The 25,775-nt window shown below is 48.0% G+C and overlaps 1 protein-coding gene across 1 annotated transcript in view; it reads left to right on the plus strand.

The window, feature by feature from the left end:
- The window catches only part of LOC119449376 (multidrug resistance-associated protein 1-like), a 190,562-nt gene that overhangs the window by 29,653 nt on the left and 135,134 nt on the right, over nucleotides 1-25,775 (plus strand). The window contains 3 exon segments of the mRNA XM_049666741.1: nucleotides 3,139-3,200; nucleotides 8,848-8,976; nucleotides 20,712-20,882. Coding sequence (XP_049522698.1) covers nucleotides 3,139-3,200; nucleotides 8,848-8,976; nucleotides 20,712-20,882 — 362 coding nt within the window.

Consider the following 25,775-nt stretch of genomic DNA (forward strand, 5'->3'; position numbering starts at 1 on the left):
ATACGGAACATCTATGAGCCAAAACCAATTTTAGGGCCACAACGCGTCATAGACACCACCTTTATATAGCAAATACGGATCTCGAGGGCCATACTTTTGCTGGCGGAAACCGAAAATACGTCATAGTTGTCGCCCCCGGCACTTTGGGCGGCCAGTGCCATCGTCAAGCCACCGAGCCACGCGACATGAAAAGTCAAAATTGCTGCTCGGGCCAGCGCGCGGGGGGGGGGGGGGGGGAGTTTGCAACGTATGATGCGGAACGGTCCCACAGCTGCGACGCAATTGCGGGGTTACCAGTGCATTGGATTCTGTGGGAGCTGTGCCGGGACCGGCTGAAAACTATGTAACAGCCGGGAAAATGCAGCCCCCGGGAGCGTAACAGCGGGGTTCTACTGTAACACTATACGACGCTACGACGCCATTGTGATGCTCGCTCTTCGTTTCCGATGCCTCGCGCTTGTGCGAAACGACACGCGTCCACGCATCCGGTACCTGGTGTGACATGCCAAGGATGAGTGCTTCGACGAAAACGGAAAACGGGTGCGCGTTACAATTGAGGGCGAGTTAGAATCGAGTAAATACGGTAAGCGTTTCTTTTTCGAATTTTCGTGCCGAACCTGCACATAACAAAATCCTCTTTATAACGAAGTTTTTCGGGAATTTGTCAATTTTGTTATATCCAGGTTTAACTCCTGGATATCCAACACCTGCAAAACTAATTTGCGTACAATTCAGAGCATTCAGGCGCAAGCTCTTAGGATGTGCCTTGGAGTACCGTGCAGTGCGTCAACGGCTGAAACTATCGCTATTGCTCAAGATTATTCAATCACAACGCACATTGCCCGGACTCCTTGCCACCACCTCGCCGCACTCACCGTGGATAGACTCCGCACGTCATATAGCACAACTGTCAGTGCATATCGTGCCTCGATTACATCAGGGTACGCACCTCCGGCCAGGCTGGTGTCTTCTCCATGCTGTTTGTGCCATCCTGAAGTCCAACTTAGAATTCCAGGACTTCAGAAAAAGTCAGATTTATCACCGTCTGCACTAAAACAATAGAGCTTACTCCTGTTGTACGAGAGATACAGCAGTCACGTGCACGTCTATACGGACGGATATACTACATCGACCAGTTCTGGCGGTGCTGTGTTTATGCCGATGAGAGGAGTAACAATGCGATTCAAGACCTCACATGTCACGACGTCCACGGCTGCAGAGCTCACGGCTCTGCGCAGTGCACTTCAATTTATAGACGCAGAGAGTCCTGGTACATGGGCCGTGTTTTCCGACTTGAGACCGGCTTTACAAAGTATGCAGGCAGTTCTCCGACATGGAGCGCACGAACATCTAACGTACGAATTTGTCAAACTTCACCACGACGTCAAACAGAAAGGCCACGAAATTATTTTCCAATAGCTACCTGGCCATTGCGGGATCAGTGGAAACGATCTTGCAGACAAAGCTGTCCGAGAGCCACATCAAGAACAACACTGCGTTCCCATTCTTCTTTCCAGGACAGATGCTGGAAGGCAGCTTCGTGACCTGGCACGCGCTTCGCTCCAACTCCGACCTCCACCCGGGATTCACCGACGTGAGGCATCGCTTCTATACCGGCTGTGGTTAGGAGTGGCTTTCACGAAGGCATACTGTGCTTTGATTGGAATGACCGAAAGTGCTACATGCGACGTCTGCGGCAGCGAAGAGAACATAGATCATTTATTGTGTCACTGTGATTGATTTCAGTCGGAAAGACAAACTTTATCGAACGCATTGCGACGACTTGATGTTTGACCGTTGTCCGTGCAGGTGCTCCTTGAAGACCGTCCCCATCGCTCGTCGGCCCACAAAGCTGTGAAGGCACTGTTGTCTTTCTTGAGGACGACTGACCTATGTGAACGCCTTTGAATTGCTCAGGCCCTCTGCGTGCGTGCGCGAGCTCACCGTGTCCTTCCTCCCCCCTCCTCTCTCTATCTCATCTTTCTATTCCCTCTTTCCCGTCCCCCAGAGTAGAGTAGCCAACCTACTCTGGGGCATTTCTGGTTAACATCCCTGCCTTCTCTTTCTCTCCTCCTCCTCCTCCTACGCGTGCGATCTGAGTGTTACCCTATTACATTCACGTATGTGTATATACGTATGCATAATATACGTATGCGAACATCAAAAGTCCAAACTATTATTTTGCATGCTACAAGCTGCTACTCTTCTCATAGACCACACTGTTAATCATTCATCATCGAATAATGTAAGAAATAGATTTTTTTTTTTTTCAGGAAAACAAGTTTGTTTATTGCCAAAAAAGGTTGTTCATTTATATTCCAAACGTGTACAGCTCGACACAAATTACCATACATCTTGTTTATAATAGCACCCGTACGGGCAGAGAAATAAAGCCAGGGAGTTTATTTGTGTGAATATTGATATTTATTTGATTGTATTTTACATTCCTCCAGACCAAGTCATTTTCATTATCGATTTCATGGTATAAGAATACTGTCTGCGCAAATTACGTTTGCATACAGCAAATGCATACTGATTCGTGAAACAAATTTTCACTCTAGCTCTCCCTTTAGAAGAACTGATAAAGGCCTCTTTCATCCATTCAGAATTTGTTCTCCTCTTCGTAGACTCTATTTTAATGTGTTTACTGAACAAAACAGCTTTAAGAGCTCTATATTTTTGCCTCTCAAACTGGGAAACAAACAGCTGACGGACAAGGCATGTACGTTACCTTCGCAAGTGACAGCGCTCTGCTACGTTCAGAAATCTAGGGTTTCACTGTGAAAATGGTTTCTAGCTTAAATACAGTGATAAATACGCCACGTTTCCACTATAATATGGCCACAGCAGCACACAATGCGCGCAGCTTGTGACAGGCCTCTGACCGCAGCGCCATGTTTGTCGTCATTAAGCAGAGAAGCGCTGAACTACACTTCGCGCTACACTTACCCATCTAAACACTGTACTAGTATCGCTATTAATGCAACACCATTTATGCGGAACTGCCATTTTCTTTTTTTTTTTCCTGTTTGTTACCTCCAGCTCTTGATCTCATTGAATTGGACATGATGGCTGAGTTTTGTTGACTGTACATTGTGCTGTCTATGTCAGAACCCTCATTAACCTTTCTCTTTGCAGCAATATTGCGTCCTCCAAGAGTGGACAATCATCCCCAGAATATTCTTCACTCATATGTGGCGGTAAGCAGTTCTTGTTTCGCTCCTTCACAGGCAGACGTAGTTCTGGGCAACATTGTTATCAGCTATACCTGCTCTTTGTTAGAAACGTAACTGTCATTTGGCTGTCATTGCTGTTGTTTTGGTCAGTTCCAGTTTAACGATAACGGGCTTCTTCTATGACAGATGCCCCTCGTGGAGGGCATTACGAGCTTCTACAGTCTGACGGAAGCGTCGTTGCCAGTGGATAAAATTGGACCAGGAGGTCGAATATGAAAGTTGAGACAATAAAAAGTTTTATTTACACTTCCAGAAGAGAACAGATTGGAAAAGGAAAAAGAACTGTTATTAATAGATACTTTTTTTTTTTTACTTCAGAAGTTAAATACTAGATTGCATGCCTGGACTGCTTGGAACTACCTAGGCGTGTGCTAATATATATCTTTTGTTTGAAGCAAAGTCAAAGTGAATAGTAATTAGTGTCCAATAATTTCGAACCAAGTAGTTTGAATAGTTTTGGGATTTGCACAAATACCTTGATATAAGGGCCAGGTGTTGATAAATATAAGAAAAGTTGGTTCCTTACTTGCAAAAAAAGGAAACAGGTTCATTCGTCTCTGGAGTAATTTTGTTTTAGTGAGAAGTGCAGTTATTCAGATATTTTCATGCAGGAATGCAAGTTTGACATTTCTTAAAAGGCCCCTAAACCACCCAGAGGCTGAAATTTAGTTGTGGTGTTGCAGTTGTGCACCAGTCTGCAATGAACACGTAGCCGCGAAAAAAAAAAAAAAAAAAAAAGGTTATGGGAAATTGCCATTTGGAGAGAAGGGAATGGAAATGGGGGGGGGTCCCTTTACTTCAATACTCGTGTTAAGACAAACATCAATGCAGCTTTCTTCTATTTTTATTAGACACTTCAGTCTTCTTAACTTTTATTTGTCACATATATCAAGATAAGCAAATTTAGTTCTCCTATGTAATAATTCGAGTCTTGAATGTTCATTTTCCACGTGCATTGAAAACTGGGCCTTCCTTTACCATGATTGAACATCTTGATTCCCCTTGCCCTTCCCATTCATTGCATGTGCCGCTTTCAGTCCTCTCCATGCGTCTGTTTCTTTTTTTTTTTTTTTTGCTGGTCAGGGCTTGTTAATCGGCTCTCTACTGTGGCCTTGCAGCAAGGATTGCATTTCTTGACTAATCCAACTTGTCAATGATAGGGTATGCAGAGAACTGTGGTTGCATTACAGTGCAGAGAGACAGATGGCAGTTAATTATTTCTGTGCAGAAAATCTGCTTGTTTTCTTGAGCCAAGGCAGTAGCTTGTCAGGCTGGGATGTGCAGCTACAGCAATTGAGCGAGCTGCTACTGCAGAGACTCAAAGGGCTGTGCTCTGCAGTCTGCATCCATTGCCTTGTTTGACTCAGCTGTTCATGTTTTTGAAAGTTGTTACACAAGAGCTGCATATTGATTTCAACCACTTGGTTCTTTCTCTCACATGCACCGGGAACTTAATGCTCATTAGAATGCCCTGCTATAAATCAAACCTGTGGCATGTTGTTTGCAGCAGAATAACGAAACCGCCCTACCACCATCGTTACGTCACTGGTCATGCAACTGCATGCTTTTGCTATACAAATAAACTTCTACATAACAAAGTTGGTAAAATCGGCAATTTGCTTTGTTATATTGAAATTTTGATTTATTGAAGTTTAACCTTTTATGCAAATAAGTACAATATCCGATGGATTTTTCTTACTTGGAAAGGGGTGCGAAATTTTCCGAATGATCGTGCAAACTGAAAAAAACAAATTTTAATAAGAAAATATCATTTGGTTGAATTTTAGGGTCAATGACGAAAGATGGTTTCATGCCATGTCAACGATACCTTCACATCAGCAGTACAAAGCGAAGCCAGCTACGCTTTCATGTCCACTTTTCCCTTGCAGCTGATAGTGTCGTCTGCAGTAGGACAATGCTGTTGTGAAAAGTGCTGGCAGCAAGGAGCGAATGCTTTGTCTGCCTCTCGCAATGCTTCTCCAAAACTCAAATTATGCAACCTTCAGCAATAAATGTGCGGAAAGACAACGCATGATGCTACGCCATTTCAACTTACCTAGTCTTTGCACACGCAGCAGATTGCCTCTCAAACAGGGCATGAGGGCTGCATATGCACTCAGCCACACTGACAGTCAGGCGCAGCCTCGCCCGCGCTAGTGAAGGAGACGCTTGCCAACTTGCTCTGCCTGCCTCCCATGGACCTATACGGAACACTGCTCTACTTCGGTGGTTTCTCCTGGTCGTACAATGTGCGATTTGAGTGATGCGTTCGCAAGCAGCTTCTTGTAATTGAACCATTTGACCATCCCCTTCCACGGAAGCTTCCATTTATTGCCTCAACATTCCTTTGTGGAGACAGTGATATATTGTTATATTGAAATCGTGTATAAACACACTTCGTTATACAGTAAAACCTCGTTAATTCGGATTACACAGGACCGAAGAAAATGTCCAACTTAACCAAATGTTGAATTATCGAGGGTATCTAGAAAACAATAAGCAAATGCTTACTACGTCAACACGCTTTTATTTACTATATGAATGAGCAAACCTTGTTGATATTTTGCAGAAAAGCAGTGCGAAAGCTGAAATTCTCGTTATCTCGTAACTCATTGGCTCTTGCAGCGGTGATCGCGGCCTCACGACTTCCTTCGCAGCACGGCTGCGGTGTGCGCCTTCATTTGCGACATGCTTTGCACTATCACGCGCACATCCCCATTATTTTTTCGCCAGTGACCTCATCGCCAACAGATAGTCCTTCCATCCCGTCGCCGGTGCTCATTATCCTCGACAGCTTTGCACCGAGTCAGAACGAAATGACTGTTTGTGCAACCGCTTCGAAGAAAACCGCGGCTGCTCTTGACGAGATTATGAACGCGACATTGCAGTGCTGAAGGCACGTGGCCGATGCATGCACCAAGTCAGAATGCAACTGCGGACGAAACAGCGGTCGCTATCGACGCGATGATGGATAGCGACTACGCAGTTCTTCAGGTACGCGGCCGACGCGCACACCAAGTCAAAATGAAACTACTGTTTGCCGCAATCACTGCGTAAGAAACTGCGGCTGCTATCGACGCGATCACGGATGACTATGCAATTATGAAAGCATGCGGCCTACGCAGAGTTATGCACTGCGGTAAACGCAAGGATAAAGGCTTTAAAGGCACAGATAGGCACGAAGAGTTTTGGCGTTGTCATTCGCGTACAATTTCCGCTGATGACTATGGCAATGCGGACTTTGCCGCTACATTTCGGTTAGACGCCGCAAATGTCCGCACTCCTCAATAGCCAAGCTCCGAAAGTTGCCCGAGTTAACTGATGTCTGGGCAAATACGTCTGAATTAACAAGAGTTTGATATCATTGAATAATGCATATGCCTGCCAGGACAAGAGGACAAGTCCGAATTATCCAAATTAATGAGGGTTTAATTAACAAGGTTTTACTGTATTGACGTTTTAAGTACATGGTGTTCTATGGACAGGAAGTTATAAAAAGTTCCCCTTCAGACCCACGTGCCCCGGGCACCAAACCAGTCTGTGGTTGTTTGGGGGTTTTAATGACTTTCTGCACGTCATGGGTAGCTTTCCGCTCAAATAGAAAGGGCCGGCCTCCTGTGAGTCCGAAATTCTCGTCGAGCTCAGGCCCTGCAGCTTGCTGCTGCATATTGCCAGGGCTATTGCCTTGGCTTCCGCGGTAATGGCTGATGATCCTAGAAGTGAGGCACGCACCACCTTGACTTGTTGTTTGTGATGGCTACCGTTTATCTATCTTTTTTCTTGTTGCTTCCATGTTTGCCGTCGCTGCCGAACTTGTTTCGGGTCGCATCCACATCGAGTGTTTATTCGTCTTGTGGTTTGCCATACTGTTTCCTTGAGCCACTTGACTCTGGCTTGATGTCGAGCCATGCGGTACTCCGGATGCATGTTTTTTGGTATAGGTGCCACCGAGACCCTTTTCCTGGTCTCGGTCGACACTTCGTCCAACAGCTCTCCCAAGTGTTGGGGGTAGGGGGGAATTCTCACTCTTGTAAGAATTGCCCTGCCAATGTGGGTTTGGGTTAGCCGTTCCCTCTGCGAGATGAGAACTGCTTCCTTGAGTTCAGCGTAAGTGTTGTGTAATCCAATTGCCATCTACTTTTTGTTTGACATGCACTTGGGTAACCCTAGGGCAGCCTTATAAGCACTCCTAATTACGGCGTCTATTTGTCTTTCTTCGTTCTGGCCGAGTGAGTGGTACGGCGGGCTGTACTTCACTCTGCTCATGACTAGGGCTTGAATGAGTCTAAGTGTGTCCTTCCTTCTCTTTCATACCCTGTTTGTGATATGGGATTCTGTGAATCATTTTCACTATGCTGTTGTGGTTCGTAGCATTTTGATCGTGTGTGATGCCTTGCAGTCTCTTTGGACCCAAAACCCTAGTACTCGGGCTTTGCAGACTTCCGCGACTGCGTGTCCATCCACTTTTATACTGACTTTGCTTCTGTTCTTGTACCACCCCTCAAGCAGGAAGACGCAAAGACTAATTTGGCAGAAACCCTTTAACGTGCTAGGGAAATTCTAGCTTGCCAGCATCTCGATTGTAAAAAATATGCCCCTCCCCCACAGAGAGATAAGAGGGGAGGGATGTGATAGATCTTAAAAAAATACACACAGGTGTTAATCCGCACCTGAATAGACTAAACGTCATGTTATCTGACCGGTACCCTAATGTTAAATGCCCGTGGTGCAAAGGTAGCCCCACTTTACATCACGTATCTTGGGCTACACACGAAAGCCACAGACACTTAGCACACAGTTAAGCATACAGAAAATCCTAAACCGGGGCAGTGTGAGGCACAACTGCCCAGCTCAAACCTGAGGGAGCAGTTGGGTCTCTTGTATCAGGGCCAGTGGGTGGCTAAAGCCAGCGAATCCCTGGATTAGAGGATTCTGACTATATACTCCCCAAACCTTCCTTCCTTTTTCATCAATAAAGTTTATATTGTAGCGAAGCATTGGAACCCTGAAGTGGGTCGTCCGTGCCAGCACCTTGAAGTGGGTCTCCTTCTCCAGTACCTTCTAGTGAGTCATTTTCTTCGGCTCTCGAGCGCCGCTCGTGCTGAGAGTCCGTGCTGCGCTTTTTGGACAGTCGCCCTTGCGCTACTTCAAGTGCCGTCCAATAAACATCCTTATAATATATATGTGTGTGTGTGTGTGTGTGTGTTACATGCTTCGTTATATCGAGAACTTGGTTATATTGATGTTCATCATATGAAGGTTTAACTGTATAAGCGCTTTTTTGTGTGTGTGTGTGCAAGAACTGTTGCCTTTTTGTATTCTTATCTAGGCTGTTCTGAAACCTGCCATTGTTTTTGTCTTAAGACATAGCAGTAACTTCCTAGCTAATATAGTCAGTTAAAAATTGCTTTTAATTGAAAAGAGCTTAGCAGTGACAGAGTTTCTTTGTTTATTGCCTTTCTTTCCTTGTTTTTCTTTTTTTTTTGGTGGGGGTAGGGGGAATGTAAGAGTACTTATTGTATTTAGTGTTTTTGTCTTCACATGCTTGAAGGTTTTTCACTAAGTGTAGAGGACACTCTGACGCATGCTAGGCCCTGTTCTAATGTTGCAGAATTGTCCTGCTTGGATATCATGGCAAATTGAATGTGTCCACACTGCATCGACTTTGCACAGACCTGAAATGTGCTAATGCATTCAGAGCATTCCACAATGCAGCTACTAAGAGACCACAACAACTCAGGTGAGTGTTTTCAGTAGTTTCTATTTGTTGCACTTAACACTTTCCTATCCGCGCCTATACCCATTGATAGGGGAAGAGCCCGCTATCGATGGTTGCAAACTTGTAGTTTACCACTTCCCGAGTGCTCCCGCAAAACTAGCGCTATTTATTGGGGTATTTAGAAAATATTTAGTCAGTTGCGGTTTTCTTTTCCCTCCTCACGCGATTTTTAACGTGCCTCCGGAGAAGCACTCAAAATATTAATTGCACCGAACAGAAGAATACTACTCACTTTTCTGTGTGTCTGCTTACCGTGCATTTATTTTAAATATTTTTTTATTTTTAAATATATTTATTTATGAATACCTTACATGCATTCACAAAGGCATTGGCTTGGGGGAAACTTCGGTTACATCAAAGTAAAACAAGTGTTATTCGAGAAGGCAAAAAAACTTAACATAACAAAAGCATTATTAGCACAACGCAATAGCACACAACTTCGATACAGTTGATACAAAAAGCACAATTGAAATGCAAACTAAATCACATAAAGTACCCTCGGCAAGATACTATTTATTAGTACATGGAGGTAATTGCACTACATAATTGGTGTACAAACCTGAAAATAGCCATATATATGAAAAAAAAGAAAGAGGCTAGCAGCATTTAAACTCTGCCATCTACAATAAGCTACAAGTTTACAGACAACGAAGGGTGTGTGAGCCCACACATGATTTGTTTAGAAAAATATAATAATAAACATACCACAAGTACACGCTATATATGCTACAAAATCAATGGATAAGGATATAGAAGGGTACAAGATAAAATAAAGGCACGAAAGGACTAGACGGTTGAGATGGCAAATCGTTCGAGGCTGAGCACGAGGCAGAGCTGAAAAATTGCCTGGACTATATCCAGTGAAAATCTTCCAGAAGTGAAAAGAGAAGCAATGGACATGTTGAGATCTTGCGGTCTACCTTTTACGACTGCCTCCACATGGATTGTGGAGATCTGCACAAGGCTTACCCTACGAGCGACGGTCAAGAAAGGGCACGACGCTCCTCCACTCCGCAACGCACAAAGGCGCTACAACAGGGTTCGTCGACTCTCCGACCCGGCGCAGAGAAGGCTCCGGAGTCAGATCGCCAACAAACACGGGTTTATTCACCCTAAGATACAGCACAGTGCGACAGTCACGGCGCTTACAGGCCAAGGCTCACTGCAAGACCGATCGAGTACGCGCGCCCGCTGCGCTAGGGCTAACCAGGTACCGGTCCGCCAAGCGCGATAACGAGGAGTCGCGAGAACAAAGGTCTCATGTAACCAGCTCGTTGCGGGCCTATGAGCATCTGCTGCGGCGAGGAAGCGCTCAGCGGACGAGAGCTCGGGTGGAGAGGGTGCCGGGGGGCCGCCACCCGGGAGGCCAATCAGGGCGCGTCCTGGTGACGTGTTCTCGCGGGGCAAGTCCAATCCCGGAGGGGAGAAGCACGGTTTGCGGGGGAAAGTAGGTCCGGCGCGCTAGCCATGTCCGCCATGTTGCCATTACGGCGGCGGTCACCGGAGATCGAGCTAAGCGCCACGCGCGAGCTGGGGGACGAGGTGCGGGAAGGCACCTCGATCCCCACATTCCACCCTCCTAAAGACCGAAACCAGCCTCCAAAGGTGGCTGACCGAGGCCAAGTGGCAAGGTTGACTGAGCCAAAGAGGGCTAAGCCAACGGGGCAAAGTCCAAGAGGGTGTTGTCGTCTTCACTTGATACAAAGCCAGGGGCTTGCCTTGGCTACCAAAGTTCCGCACACCAAGAAGGGCTCACTGCCAGGCGGAAGGGTCGGCAGCCCAGGAAGGACGGGGCGGGGCAGCACCATGGGACAGCCAGCAACGCTTGAGGTCTGCCGGACAGGAGCTGCTAGGAACGCATGCGGTGTGGCTGCCCTTTTGGCCCAGCAGCCACCACAGAGGTCACAGGGCCTTCCGGATTGCGCGCTAGCAGGAACAGCAGTCCGGGATGACCGGCAGCCAGGTCAGCAGCGGAAGCCGGAGTGACCATCCTTGGCCAGGGGTCAGCGTCTGACTGGGCAGACCAGCCACATTTAGTGGCAGCCAAGGCAGCAGGAGGCAAGGCTGCTCGAGTTCGTGGCCCCCAAGGCAGGAGTCAGTAATGGCGGAAGGTCCAGGAGCAGCAGGCCTTGAGGTCGGCAACAGGCTGGCATGGTAGGACCAGGGACAGCTGGCTTCGTGGTCAGCTAGACTGGCGCACAGTGGAGCCAGGCACAGGGAGAAGACTTGACGACGCAAGGTAAAGGACAGGAAAGCCCCCCGGCATAGCCAGCGTGCCAAGAAAGTTGCCCGCCTGGCTGACTGCCCAGAAAGGGGCGTTTGCCAGGCTGAGACTTGGGCAACACATAAGAGGGTATACTACGCCACATGGGCCTGTCACAGCTTCGATGTGCACACTCGCACCGTAGCTACATTTCTCTATTCACTGGTATGGTAGGGAATGAAGTCCAGCTACCTGCTAATGGGAGAAAGCTGACTAGGCAGGTCAGAAGGCGGGCGAGCACGAGAGGGTATATTAGGCCAAACAGAACACCTGTCACTGCTTCAATGTGCGCCCTCACACCGTAGCTGTGTCTCTCCGTTCACTGATATGGTAGGGAATAAAGTCCGGCTACCAGCTGGTGGGAGAAAGCCTGCCTAGGTGCGTTTCCGCAGGTTGTACCGGTGGCGTGGCCTGGGGCCAGCCGTGTCACGGTTTGCCTGCGGTTCGTTGACCGCCTCTCCCTCTCCCCAGTCGTTGCTAAAGGCAACGAAAGGTTTGAGGTCCGAGCCGTGAACTGGCATGCCGACGCCTTGGGAGTCAGCCAGCTTGTATATCAGAGGGGACATTTTGGTCTCCACTCGGTACGGGCCCAACCACTTGGCCGACAGGGAGGCAGAGATGCCTTTTGCGCCATCACTCAAGACATGGTTGCGTCTTAGGATGGGGTCGCTGACACCGTAGTGCACGTCCCGATGTGACCGGTCGTATTTCCAGCTCGTGCTTTTGCCAGGTTGGAACGGGCCAGGTCAAGGGCCGCGTCCATCCGTGAGCGCAGTTCTGCCGCGTAGCTGGAAAGGCCGGCTTTTGTGGCGCACGCCCTGCTGCCGGGCCGCAGAACGCGGTCCATGGGGTTTGGAAGCTCTCTCCCGAAGTTGAGGAAAACGGGCGTGTACCCGGTCGAATGGTTCACTGTGGACCACAAGGAGAAGCCGATCTCGTTAAGACAGACATCCCAATCCCTATGTTGCTGGGCAAAAGCCGCGAGCAAGGGCTTGAGGTTCCGATGCTCTGTTGGGTTGGCCTGTGGGTGATACGTGGTTGTCTTGCGGTGCTTAATGCCAAAGGCAGCACACGCATCCACGAACAACCTTGGACGTGAAGTGGGACGCGTTGTCCGTTATGAGCTCCACCGGAAAGCCGAAGCGGTTAAAGACCTTGGTCAACTTGTCCCAGATTGCGCATGCCGTTAACTTCCAAAGGGGAAGAAGTTTAACCCATTTCGCGAAGTGATCTGTGACAGCCAGGAGAAAAACGTAGCCTCGCCGGCTTCAGGGAAAGGGTCCCTTAATGTCACAGGCCGCGACTTGCCAGGGTAGCTGGCTGTTGATTGGCTGCATGAGCCCAGGATTGGATGCAGCTGGCTGCATGAGCCCGGGAGGTATGCCTGCGCGAGGCTTCACACATTGGCACCATGGCATGAGCGGCCGTAGTGAAGAGCGTCACGCTTCATGCCTGGCCAGGTAGCGGAGCGGCACAACTTTTGGAAAGTCTTAAGGTCACTCGCATGTCCGGCCACCCACAAGTCGTGGAAATAGCTCAAGGTGGCTTTCCTTAGACTGCGGGGTATCACCACCTTGAAAGACTCCGGGGAGCCTCCTCAGATGGGATATAGTGCAGGAGAACTCCTTCGGCGTCAAGCCGATACATATCCAACGTGCCCGCAGCAATACCAGCTGCCTCGCACTCAGCGCCAACAGCAATACCAGCTGTTCGGGTGCGCCCGGCGGCTTTGCCGCCCCGCTCCTCTTGGGAGCTCGGCTCTTTGAGCCTGTCAATGATTTCTATTTACAAAATAGGTCGTTCTGCTTAAGCAGATACGGATCGCATGTGCCCGCAACAATACAAGCTGCGTGGCACTCGGCGCGAACAGCAATACCAGGTGTCTGTGTGCGCCCGACGGCTCTGCCGCCCCGCTCCTCTTGGGACCTCGGCTCTTTGAGCCTGTCAACGATTTCTATTTACAAAATGAATCGCTCTGCTGAGCCTTTAGCAGCTCCTGCCTACTGAAGACGATACGGTTGTATAGGAAAGAATATGAGGATGGTTGCGGGGGACATGAAATAAAGAAGATGATGTTCAGGCATCAGATGCATCGTTCCTCTGTGTTCTAAATACAATATATTGGCGACGAGATTTCAACCCATGCAAGAGCAAGAGTCCTGGTGATTTCTGCTGCATCACCACAATGAGCATTCCGGGATTGCAACTGCCAGCGCCTTTCCTGCCTTCGCCTGGTCATCCGGCTGTCCCATGGGACCAGTGAAAGCAGGCCTTTCAGACGTACATGGTGGCTTCTGGAGCTTCAGGGCTTCCAGCCGAACGCCGAAAAGCTATCCTACTCACATGTCTTGGTATGGAGGGGCAAGCGGATCTTCTCTACACTGAAGCCAGCAGACTTGCAGTCTGGCTCTGCTCTCGCTACTAGTCCTTCGAGCACAGGTGACACCGGGTCGACGAATGACGCATATGACTCTGCAATCGCCCTGCTTTCGGATCATTTCAAGCGTTCAAGTCAACGTCATCGTGGCTCGACAATGGTTCAGTCGCCGTGCTCAGCATGCAGGTGAGACAGCGGAAGAATACTTCTCTGCTTTACAAATCCCCATTGCAGACTGTAATTTTGGAAGCCTCACTGATGAGATCCTACATGATCAGTTCTGTCTCGAAAACGACGAATCATCATTTGCGTGAGCGGTTACTTTTTGAGGGCGCATCACTGACACTCTCACGAGCTATAACAATTGCTAATCAGTACAAAGAATCCGTGAGTTATGCTAAGGAATTTTGTGACGATGCTTCACTTCGTCACGTTAAAACAGCGCAAAGCTCTTCTCGGTCTTCTGAACAACCAAATGAACGCACAACTTGTAATAAGTGCAAAGCCAAAGCATCTGAGCATGCCGTACAAGGTACCACGAACCTTTGAGCTTGCTATCGTTGTGGTGCGACTGATGATCTTGCAAACAGTCCTGCATGTAAGGCCCGCATGCGCAGATGTCGTTGCTGCGAGAAGATTGGCCACTTAGGTTTTATATGTAGGTTGTCTGGATATTCAGCTAAAGTTCGACAAGTTGATGACGACGACGACGCTAGCTCCCAGAGTAGTGGAAAAACAGTTTGTGTTGTCAATGGAAACAAGCATGGCATTTACGCATCCGTCGCTGTGGAAGGTCGCCCTATCTCGTTTCTAGTTGATACGGGATCTTCTGTCACTATTCTGGCAGAAGAACTCTATCAGTTTTTTGTAAGCACTTACCCTTTGAAACCTACCTCAGTGCAGCTTTTCGACTACTCCAAGTCAAAGATAAGAGTTTGAGGATGTTTTGTCGCTTCAGCTGCGTTCCAAGACAGAACTGCTTGTATTCTTCTGTATGTTGTATCTGAAGGCATCAGTGTACTGGGCTTAGACGCCATTGCGGCACTATAGATGAATATTGAAGGTAAATCGCTTCAGTGTCTTGCATTGGCCTCCAGCACTCCTACATTGCCAGCTGAGCTACGTTCAGAGTATGAACACCTCTTTGACAAACAGCTCGGACTTGCCAAAAGATTCAAACACAAAGTTAAGATTTGTGATTCCGTTCCACCTGTTGCCAGCAAGCTCCGAACGGCTGCCGTTTACCCTTCGTGAACAAGTGTCGGCTGAACTGCAGAAACTTGAAGCCCAAGACATAATCGAGCGCGTTGATGCCTCTCAGTGGGTTTCTCCTATACCGTAAAAGCTCGATGATACGATCACGGCTAATACGAATTTCCGGATGATACGAATTTTTCTGTGGTCCCGGCCGAGCCCCATTACTTTGCAACGTGCTAGAGAACGGTTGTTACGAATCGATTTTCAGCCTGCGTCGGTTGATACGAATAAACGCCGCCCCACCGACGGCCGCGAAAGAGAACAGCGCGCAGTCACGCGCTTTCTCTCCTTCTCTTTTGGTGCGGAGGCGCGGCGCCGGACAGCGCGGACTCCGCGACTGGGCGCGAAGAGTTTGAAGCGGTGGCGCTTCAAGAAATAAATGCTTTTTACGTACATGTGCCTGAGTGAGTTCACCTCTGATTCTTTAATTTAGCTACAGTCGAATCTCGTTAATTTGAACATGCTTACTTCGAACATACCGCGTACCGACAATGCTCTTAGCAGCGCGCCAAATAACGCGGCGGCGCCTCCGGTGGCATTGCTCCGACACCGCCATAGAGCAAAAGCTCAGGAGAGACCCCTCAATGCCGCGCGCGAAGGAATGGGCGGAAAAAAAAAAGAACCCGCGGCGGAAATTTCCCCCTCTCTCAAATTGCAAGGTCGCCATTTCTGCATCGCGCCGGAACAAGCGTGTACGTGCCGACTAGAGTGTTCTAGACAACCGTATTCTAGCACACACTAGTGCCGACGTCTCAGCCACGCGGATAAAATGGCAGTGAACCCTTCTCCTCTATTTCCTAGTCACATGTCGACCTTGCACGCTGCGGCAGCAGCGCAGAGGGAAGCAGCGGCGGAGGCACAGTTGGGCCAACGAAACTGCCACGCCCGCAAACGCTCGCTTCCCGATAACGGCAGAAAACGAAACTTCAGGGGGCGGCTAAAATAAGCTGGCGCCAGCACGGCGGCGGGCGCGCACGGAGATGTGCGCATGGAGTCGAAGGTGAGAGAGCTACGAGGGAGTTGAGAGGGAGGGCGAGGGGAGCCACCGAAGCGGCGGAGTTGACGCAGCCATATCCGCTTCCCTGCCGCCCTCCTCCCTCACCTTCGACGGTCTCCGCGCGCACCCGTGTGACGGCGCCGCCCGCTCGCTCCCTGAAGCTTCGTTTTCTGTCGTTATCGGGAAGCGACCGTTAGCCGGCATGGGCAGTTTCGTGGCCCGCGCTTGCTATGCGCTTGCGCGCCGTGATATTTCACGACTCGCAACGTTCGTGCATCGTGCTATGGTGCACGAATACTTCAAAAATACGTCCTTTTAATTCGAACAAATTTTCGGGCCCCTTAGAGTTCGAATTATCGAGATTCGACAGTAGTTTTAATTGTGTTTCGATTATACGAATTTCGGCTAATACGAATATTTTTCGTGACCCCGTGAGATTCGTATCATCGAGCTTTTACTGTAGTGGTTGTTTGCAAGAAGGATGGTTCAATGCGAATGTGTGTTGATCTGCGAGAGCCCAATAAAGCTATAATTGTTGACAGCTTTCCACTACCACAGACAGACGAGCTGCTGCACAGCTTAGCTGGTGCCAAGTGATTCTCGAAGCTGGATTTGGCGTCTGCCTACCATCAACTAGAGCTCGATCCTGAGAGTCGTGATCTGACTACCTTCATCACGCACGACGGGCTTTTTCGTTTTAAGAGAGTATGTTTCGGCTTGGCTTCAGCCCCGTCGGCATTTCAAAAGATGATGCATCTCATACTGAAAGGGTGCAAAGGTGTACTTTTCTACATCCACGACATTATCGTATATGGTCGTTCTTGAGAAGACCATCTTTCAAATCTTCGCATCGTTTTGCAACGACTTTCTAAAGCGGGCGTGAAACTCAACCAGAAGTGGGTTTTCAACGTCACGGAACTAACGTTTCTGGGACATGTTGTGAACGGCAAAGGACTATTTCCACTAGCGTCATCTGTCCAAGCGATGAAAGAAGCTCCGGCGCCTTCAAACATCAATGAACTTCGTTCCCTGCTTGGTCTGGCGGGATTTTATTCCAAGTTCGTTCCCCATTTTTCGGATGTTGTGGTCACCTTTACGGGCATTGCTTTACTGGCAGCCGTCAGAGCTTGCTGGCAACGGGTGGAACGGAATCACGAACCTTAACTTTGTGTTTGAATCCTTTGGCAAGTCCGAGCTGTTTGTCAAAGAGGTGTTCATACTCTGAACGTAGCTTAGCTGGCAATGTAGGAGTGCTGGAGGCCAATGCAAGACACTGAAGCGATTTACCTTCAATATTCATCTGTAGTGCCGCAATGGTGTCTAATCCCAGTACAGTGGTGCCTTCAGATACAAGATACAGAAGAATACAAGCAGTTCTGTCTTGGAACGCAGCTGAAGCGACAAAACATCCTCGAACTCTTATCTTTGACTTGGATTAGTCGAAAAGCTCTGTGTTCTAAATACAACAGATACCAGCGGGAGTAATGGGGTTCACCGGGTATATACGTCCTCTCCCGAGGCTGGCAATCTGGGGACTGCTTCGCCATCGGGGGTCGCGCCTTTCGAGCCATTGGAGACACAGGCTGCGGTCTCTACTAAGTGCGTGAGGTTCGCGCCTTTTGAGCGATTGGAGACTGAAGCTCCGGCTTCTACTTGGTGCAAATGCTCATGGGAGTGGCAGACCAAAGAATCAGACGCCGAAACGGGGGTTCGTGACAAGGCGTCCACCACCACGTTTGAACTCGTGGTGGTGAGTTCAAATTTGGAGCTCGGTGGAACTGCCATCGGCCGACGGATCGATGGCAGAGCGGGGTGGCTCACGCACTTTGAAAATGTCGCTCAGATGCGCATGAGGTCAGCGGTAGTCGGAAAACGTCGCGACATTGTCGGTTGAGCGGGGTGGCTCGCGCTCGACATTGCCTCCCAGCTGTGCTGGGGACAAGGAGAGGCCAGCGAGAGGTTTTGCACCTACAGCAAGGCAGTGAGGCTCAGCTGCGGCGCACGGGACACCTAACTGCGCTCAAGACAAAGCAAGGCCAGCGAGCGAGCTCGCGCCTACGGCAGAGCGGGAAGGCTGCACCGCGGCGTATTCGTCCGAGAAAGGCGCTCGGGACAAAGGTAGGCCAGCGAGCATGTGCGTGTGAGCATCCAAGCGGGCGGCACGTTGGACACTAAACTGTGCTCGGGACAAAGGGAGGCCAGCGAGCGTATTCGTGCCGGCATCTAAGCAGGGTGGGTCCAATGCAGCACATGGCGCAGTGAACGACGCTTGGGACAAAGGTAGGCCGGCGTACGTATTCGTGCCGGCATCTAAGCAAGGCTGCTCCGATGTAGCATGTGGCACCTTGAACGACAGTTCTGGAGGCAAGAACTGCGATCACAACGAACTCCTCAAGACCTAATTTTTTTCCTGCGAACGTCCTTGAAGTTTATGCAGAAGACATTGCCATTCATGCGCTTGTAGACACGGGAGCAGCAATATCAATGATTTCAAACCAGCTTCGTCTTCAACTAAGAAAGGTCGGGACGCCATATTCTGCCATTTCATTACGTACAGCAAGCGCTGTGCCGATTGAACCCTTAGGGAAGTGTACCGTGCGTGTTGTTATAAGCGGCACTTTATACCGTGTTGAGTTCGCTATTTTGCCCTGCTGCTCCCATGCCATGATTTTAGGATGGGACTTTGTCATCTCATCATGCCGTTATAGATTGTGCCCGTGCTGAACTCGCTCTGTCGCCATTCGCCACCAACGTTTTTGAAGATACTGATGACGCTTCCGGTCATGTGTTCATCACTGCCGGCACTGAGATTCCTCCATACTCTGCCGCACTTGTACCCGTTTCCTGCATTGGGTTTTCCGACTCCACTGTTCTTTTCACGCCGTCTAAACTTTTTGCTATATATATATATATATATATATATATATAGCACATTTTTTTAACCTTGACTCATTCCCAGTCCCAGGACCTGCTCTCAGAACTGCGGCGGCAATCTGCAAAAGATAATAAAAGACGTCACAATGTTCGTTGCCAATTTTTTTCATCGAAGAGAAAATAAACCTTTGATCCCTCCAGCCCGTCACTGCAAGGGGTACCCCCATCACTTCCACCGGTCCACAAGGGGTCCCCAACACATCCATGGCTGAGAACCACTACCGTAAATCATGCACCGCCTTCTGCATTATGACCGCTTTGGTACATACAACAGCCACATAAAAGCAGATACACTACAGGCACTACATATACAGTAAACGACGGTAGCAGTGGCAGCAAAGTGTATGTAAAATGTATGCAAAATATTACTGATAGAGAAAAAAAAAGAGACCAACCTGCAAACGTTACAGATAAGGCTTAAAATTGTTCCCATCACACTACCACTGCTGCCAAGAAGTTCGTAGCGTCCTGAGCAAGTTCTTCTAAAGTTGTTGATGGTCACCGGTGGCGCCGCTGAAGTTGCACAGAAGCCAGGCAAAAGTTGTCTCCCGCATACAGGTTTTAGCAGCATGGGGAAAACCAGGCACTACGGCTATTCTCTTCGTACTTCGTAAGATGTGCACCAAAGGGGTGCGAGCAACTGCAATTCCAACCTAACAGATAGGGCTTCAAGGTGTGCCTGTCGTCCTACCACTGCTGTCAAAATGTTCCCTGGATCCAATGAAGGGCAGAGCTATCGAAGTCCCTGCGTTAAGCCTGCTGCAAAAGCAATGGCCGACCATGTTACAAGCGATGTCAGATATCTCCTTGTGATTTATAGGGTGGATCGTAACAATAATACTGGCAGTGATGCCAAACTCCACCTACTTAGGATGTTTCTCGACAGGATTGTTTGCACAACCCTGTTTGCGATGCTTGCTTTGAAACATGGTGCATCTTTGTGCTCACCTGCTGCCTCTGCAATGTGTGCTTAAAGGGTTTGTTCTTGATTGAGACAGTTTTAAATGGAGAATGGAATGTTTAAGCGCAATAGCGTTAAAGGCCTCGTGTTGCAGAAAATCCAGTGTCGGCGTCGCCACCATCACTGGCGTTGGCGTACTGTGAGCGAAAATTACCGTATATATTCTGTACAGCACTAAAGTTCTTCTCTCACTAAAGTTGCTCATACCTTGTCTTACATTCTTTACAAAGTTATTCCTCGGAATTGTGACACTGGCAGACTACAAACAAATGTCATGAAACAAAACACAGACAGCGCATGCCTTTTATGTTAAATCTTCTCAGACTAAAATATTGAAAGTGCGAAAGAGGCTGCGTTTCTACCTGAGAGCTCACCTTCGTGCATAGCGTTTGCCGCGAGCATTTTCCAGTAAACATTGCGGTTAAGCGTGCTTCAAATTTTGTCCAAATAATCGACCTTAAGTACTTTTCATCGAGTTTTACTGTTTTTGCCCGTGGTCCTAAGTGTAAGTACAATTTTTGAGGGTTGGCAGGTATGGATGCTGCAGACGTCGCTCCACTTACGTTCTCTCATAAATGTGAGAACGACAACTTGCCACATTGGTTGTTGCTTCCTACACTGCAATTATTTTCTGTTTTGTGAGGAACGATTGGTACCCTGATTGGGCAGTAAAGAAAATGTTTGTCACAAACATGTCTGACTGTGGGACTACCACAATATATTGTATACTATATAAAACAAAGTCAACCTAGTACCTAGTCTCACTGTGGATGTTACCTACATCATGCAGAACCAACTAAGCTCTCTTTTTTTAGATTACTATCGCCTGTCATACATCTCTGTATTAATTTCGTCTTGTCTCAGTTCGTGTCTAAATATGGAAATTTCTTTCTTTTTTAAAATGAAGGACACTTGTTGATGAGCAAGGCTCACTCATCAGGACAGCACCAACGCAGGCTCAGAACCAGCGGTCACTTTACTGGGTGGTCTTCAGGGTGTGCTGGTTTCAGCTACTTGCATCAACAGTCCTTGAAGTCTTAGGTGTGTTTGTCAGCTTTCTGCCACCTGTTATGTTAAGGTAAGTGCCACCTTACACACTCCTTCTAAATCTCATATGACAGTCTAGCACTTGTGTGCGCCTGGTTCAGGATGCACACAGTGACACATTCTGTATATAGATTATGTTGCCACACCGTGGTCTGTACATTTTGCTTCTCTTTTGCACACTTGGGGTAGGAATGTGTCAGCTTTTTGCTTAGGCACTCCACAGCGTGCCTTTTACGAGTAAACTAACATTACTTTTAGGTGCTGTGCATGTGCAATAATTAGCTGTTATGGTGCAGAACAAGGCACTTTTATGTCTATGACACTTTTTCCATCTGTATGTCCTTGTCAATAAGTGATTGGTGCTGGCCACAGATGTGCCATATGCTCCCGATAACCAGTGGTACTCTACTTAAGGGTGTGTGTGGCACACGCAGCACACATCACATGCTACAAATGGCCTGTATGATGAATCTTTTGGTCATCTGCATGTGTGCAGTGCTTTGCTGCTCTTGTAGTTTGCCAAGTGCACAAATGCTGCTTAGTCTTGCAGTGAAAAACTGCGGTCTGATGTTCATGGATGATTTTTTTAATGGCTGCACTGATGAGGCCCATCTATTGTACTCCCTGTGGTGTGCTTCAGCTGAGGTGTCTGAAAATTCCCAACTTTAAGACAGGAAAGATAAGAGTTATTCCTTCAGTGTAACTTGTGCTGTGGTGCTGAGATGTATTAGTTGACAAATGATTAGCACTTATAAGAAAAGTAACCTTTCAACTGGGTAGCACAGGCACCGCATGGTTACAGAAACACTCAGCACTTCCTGGATGTACTCAGTGTTTATTTTTAGGCGTGAAAATTCTAATGCTTTAAGTGGCAGTAGTCTACGCAGAAGCGCCAGCTGCGGCGAACAGGACTGGTGACCACGTGGGGATGGTGAACAAGGATACGGCATGGAGGGAGCGTCATCACCAGTGGTTTGGGGAGGCTCGCGGTAGGGCTGAAATCAGCCATGATCCATGTCGGGGCGACAGTTGTATTCATAGTGCGCCCGATACCAATACGACGGCAGTTGAAGAAAATGGGATGGTCATCAGCAGTCCTCCACTCGGCTGGATCGCGAGTACGGAACGGCGGCCTTTGACCTTGGGCGTGCGAAAGTCATGGACGGCGGTCGATCGGCTGGTAAGGAGCTGCGGTGCACACAGAGTCCAGGCTAGCATTGGAGAACTCCTGATGAACGATAGCTTGGACCAGTGGCACCATGTGAGAGCTATGGTCACAGGTACAGCCGCACGTAGAAGCAGAAGACAGCGTCAAGTTCACATCAGATGATCTTCTTCACATGCTCTATGGTGAGCGGCGCCGTCAGCTCAGCTACTTCTTCGCACGACCACGTTGCTGCCGTGTTCGAAAGTCGAACGAAATGATAGGCGGCTTGCACTCTTGGATAAATGCATTGACGGTGTCACAGTCTTTGCAGATTAGCAGATTGAAGGCGTCATCTGCTATGCCCTTTAACACATTGCACACTTTCTCAGACTCTGTCATGCCATGGTTGGCTTTGTGGCAACAGGCAAGCACGTCCTATATATAAGTTAGATATGACTCTTCAGTGCGCAGGAATAGCGCATAACAATACTCTCCTCCTCCACATTCCTCCTCGCTTTCCTCCTCGGGCTCTCTTCGCTACTGCCATCTTTCATCCTCTGCTTGTTCATTTTGCCAGTTACGCTGGTGCCGAGCTCAACGCTCAACACAGGAACAGGTGCCCAAGAGCTGTGCTCTAAAAAAAGAACTGTCAGCAAGGTTTGAGGCGACAATCTCCCATAAAAGTACACACACCCTTCACCATTTTGAACCATCGTTACTGACGACTTTGAATGCTGGGTTCACTTCCTACTCAGCCACACAGACATTTCAAATAACAAAGCCTGTACATTAACGGTAGTAGTGATAACTGCAAGCTCCCAAAAGCACCAAATCTGGGTGTATAATTTAAATTCTACTGTGTCTGTTGCACCTACACTGATGTAGTGACGTGGCAGTGAAATAGGAGCTTTTATAATACTAATCAGCTGCCAATGATGCCCTTCCAAAATGTAGTGCCAGCCAGCTACACTATTTTAAAGCTGCCAGCAATCTGAGAACACAAAGCAACATGCGATCATTCTACCTGTGCGGCTGCCGCATTGCTCTCTTGCTGCGGAGAAGTGTACGGTGAAAAGCGAACTTATGACCAGGCCTCTAAAGATGCAGCGCAAGCTCAACATAAAGATTTTTTTCTCCCCTAAAGAAAAAAGTACTTTAATATATCAGACATAAATTACCTTTGTACACCCTTCCAAATGACATCAAGCATGCACTTTTTACTTGGACCACATCACCAACCTATATGTGCCTGACATAAGACTTTTACACATTTTTTAATGTTGAGGCTTCTTATGCTTCAAAAGTACTTGCCCATTCACATGAATAGCTTTCTGACTAATCTTTCGCAAACTTTCCAACGCAACGATGTAGTCATATTGGCTCTTAGACCATGTAGAATTTTATAAAAAAAGTAGCATTTCGGCCCAGAATTGCTAAAATGCTGCCCCACAAAGCACATTGTGAGACAAAGTACAAAGTGCCATTTGGCTGGAATAAGAAAGTAAGATTCCTTTTTTTTTAGCAACTGAGAGTTTTAAAGGCTCTCCACATAATACAGTAGACCTCATTGATACGATCTTGTTACGTGCGATTTCCCAGCGCCAGCGTTCGTGATTGAGGATTTCGTGATCGAGGACACAAAAAATGACCCAATAGAGTTATACTTATTTTTTACCAGTTCGTATGTTCCTGGAAAACACAATTTTTCAGCACCAACATTCACTACATCGCCAAACGGCGATCATATCACGTTTTCCTGCTGCTGGATCCCGTGCAAACAAGAAAATGTGCGAGGCGCGCGTGATCGAGAACAGTATGTAGCCGCCTACTGCATCAGCTTCCCCGCAATAATCGCCCACCAGTGTCACGTGAAAACGCCGCCGTGCACTCAGTTTCTTATTCCAGTACCAGCCATTCTCCTCCTGGGTCTTCGCACGCCACATTCCCAGCTATCGCCGCCAAACCTATTTCGATGAGCATCTTCGCTTATCTCTTTTACAGCACCTGAGGCATAGTGCCATTGGTAGCGTACTGCACGCTTTTAGTAGGCATTAATTCAAATGCACCATCATTCCCTGCTGCAGGCAGCGCGATGTGAGCGTCACGTTTCACTTCAGTGGCATTCGGTGTGGCCCACCAGCTCGATTTTGTTTCGGTTTTCCGTCACTGTCTTTAAACACTGCACAATTGGAAAACAACAAAACGTGTCTCGGGCTGCCGAAGCCCCACCAGCTCAGCAAGCGTTGGCATCTCGTGCCTTGTGCGCAACGATTTGCGCAATGCGTAGATGGCAAATATAGTTGAGTGTCAAATTTTTTTGTTACATCGGATCTTACGATTTCTCGGTTAGTGTATTCTTTCCCTCTTATTTTTCCAAAACGTATGAACGAGGTTCTACTGTAATATATTTTTGCTGATTCTTTTTTTTCTCAACATATAGACTTCTACCACCACCAAAAATATTGAAATTGCTGTAAGAGGCAGAAAAAAAGTGTTTATTCCAAAAAAAGTCAGAGTTTCGCCCTAAGGGCGAAGCAATGAATGCGATAGCAACACAGCAATGCCATACGAAGTAAGGTGAGCGGCTTTGGTAGCAATATGAATTGTAGTAAACATGAGCTGATTAAGTAAGCAGGTGTGCTGCGCCGTATGTAGACCGACATGAAGAGAGACTCGATGACCACGAGAAGGCTCCTGTGAAACGGTGGTGTTCATGAGAAGCGCTTCCCGTGGGCAGCGCGTGCGAAGGGACACACCTGTAGCGCTGCTCTGCCGATCCGGGCAGCATTGCATGTGTAGCGTGCGTTGGAAAATGTGGCCCGACTATTACTAACTGAATGAACAAGCGTGGTGTGAGCACGCACAAACAAACATGAATAGATCACACTGAATGACTGCAGACAACGACTGTCAAAACGCTGGCAGCAAGCCCATACGCTGCAGCGGGTGAAGGTACGTGCGGTCTATCGCTTCAACGGAAACTGAGCGGCGAATGCACGGCGCATAAAGGTCAGAGCCGTGTGGAGATAAGCGACGGTACGAGCGACGGTGCGAGCGAGCGACGAGCGCGGTTGCTGGCAGAGTAGAAGTGAACGACGACGGCGACGACGACGGCAGAAATCCGGTTGAAGTGTCCATATAATTCCTATCGCAATAAAATAGTTTACTAAGACAAATAGTGTAGCAAAATGATTGACCAAGATTTTTTAGAAAGTAATCTGAGAGCTTAGCACAAGGTTTTGAGACGTTTGGCATATAATGACCCAACAGAGTTTATAGTTTCTTAACGTTGTAATTCCTATTATGTGCACTTCCTCAGGAAGATGAACACTGGGGTGGTTTAGAGGACTTATTACTCACAGTACGTGCCTTTGTAACTTTTTAAAGGATTGAGGTAACTAATGGATGTCAGAGCCCATAATTCCACACAGTAGCTTAAAGGAGCCATGAACCAATTTTTCTCGAAGTAGAGAAAGACAAAAATAGGCGATTTCAGAAATACTTTGCTGCAAAAAGTACTTCAATGCGTTCAGCAGAAGCGAAGTTATTGGCAATCAAACGCGGCATCCGCTGTGCTCCCCTTCCTCCTTCAATGCCTTGCACTGCGAAGGCTACGGCGGAGTGAGGCAGGGCCACAACACTCCGCTTTCAATATGTCACCATGGCGCGCAGTTCAAATTTCATTTTGGATGTTAACGTAGATGCCACGACTTCCGATTTTGGTACCTAAGACACGCTAAACGTAAGCCAAACGTGGTTGTCCACAGCGCGCAGCCA

The sequence above is a fragment of the Dermacentor silvarum genome, chromosome 4, assembly GCF_013339745.2.
Source record: "Dermacentor silvarum isolate Dsil-2018 chromosome 4, BIME_Dsil_1.4, whole genome shotgun sequence".
NCBI classification, from domain to species: Eukaryota; Metazoa; Arthropoda; class Arachnida; order Ixodida; family Ixodidae; genus Dermacentor; species Dermacentor silvarum.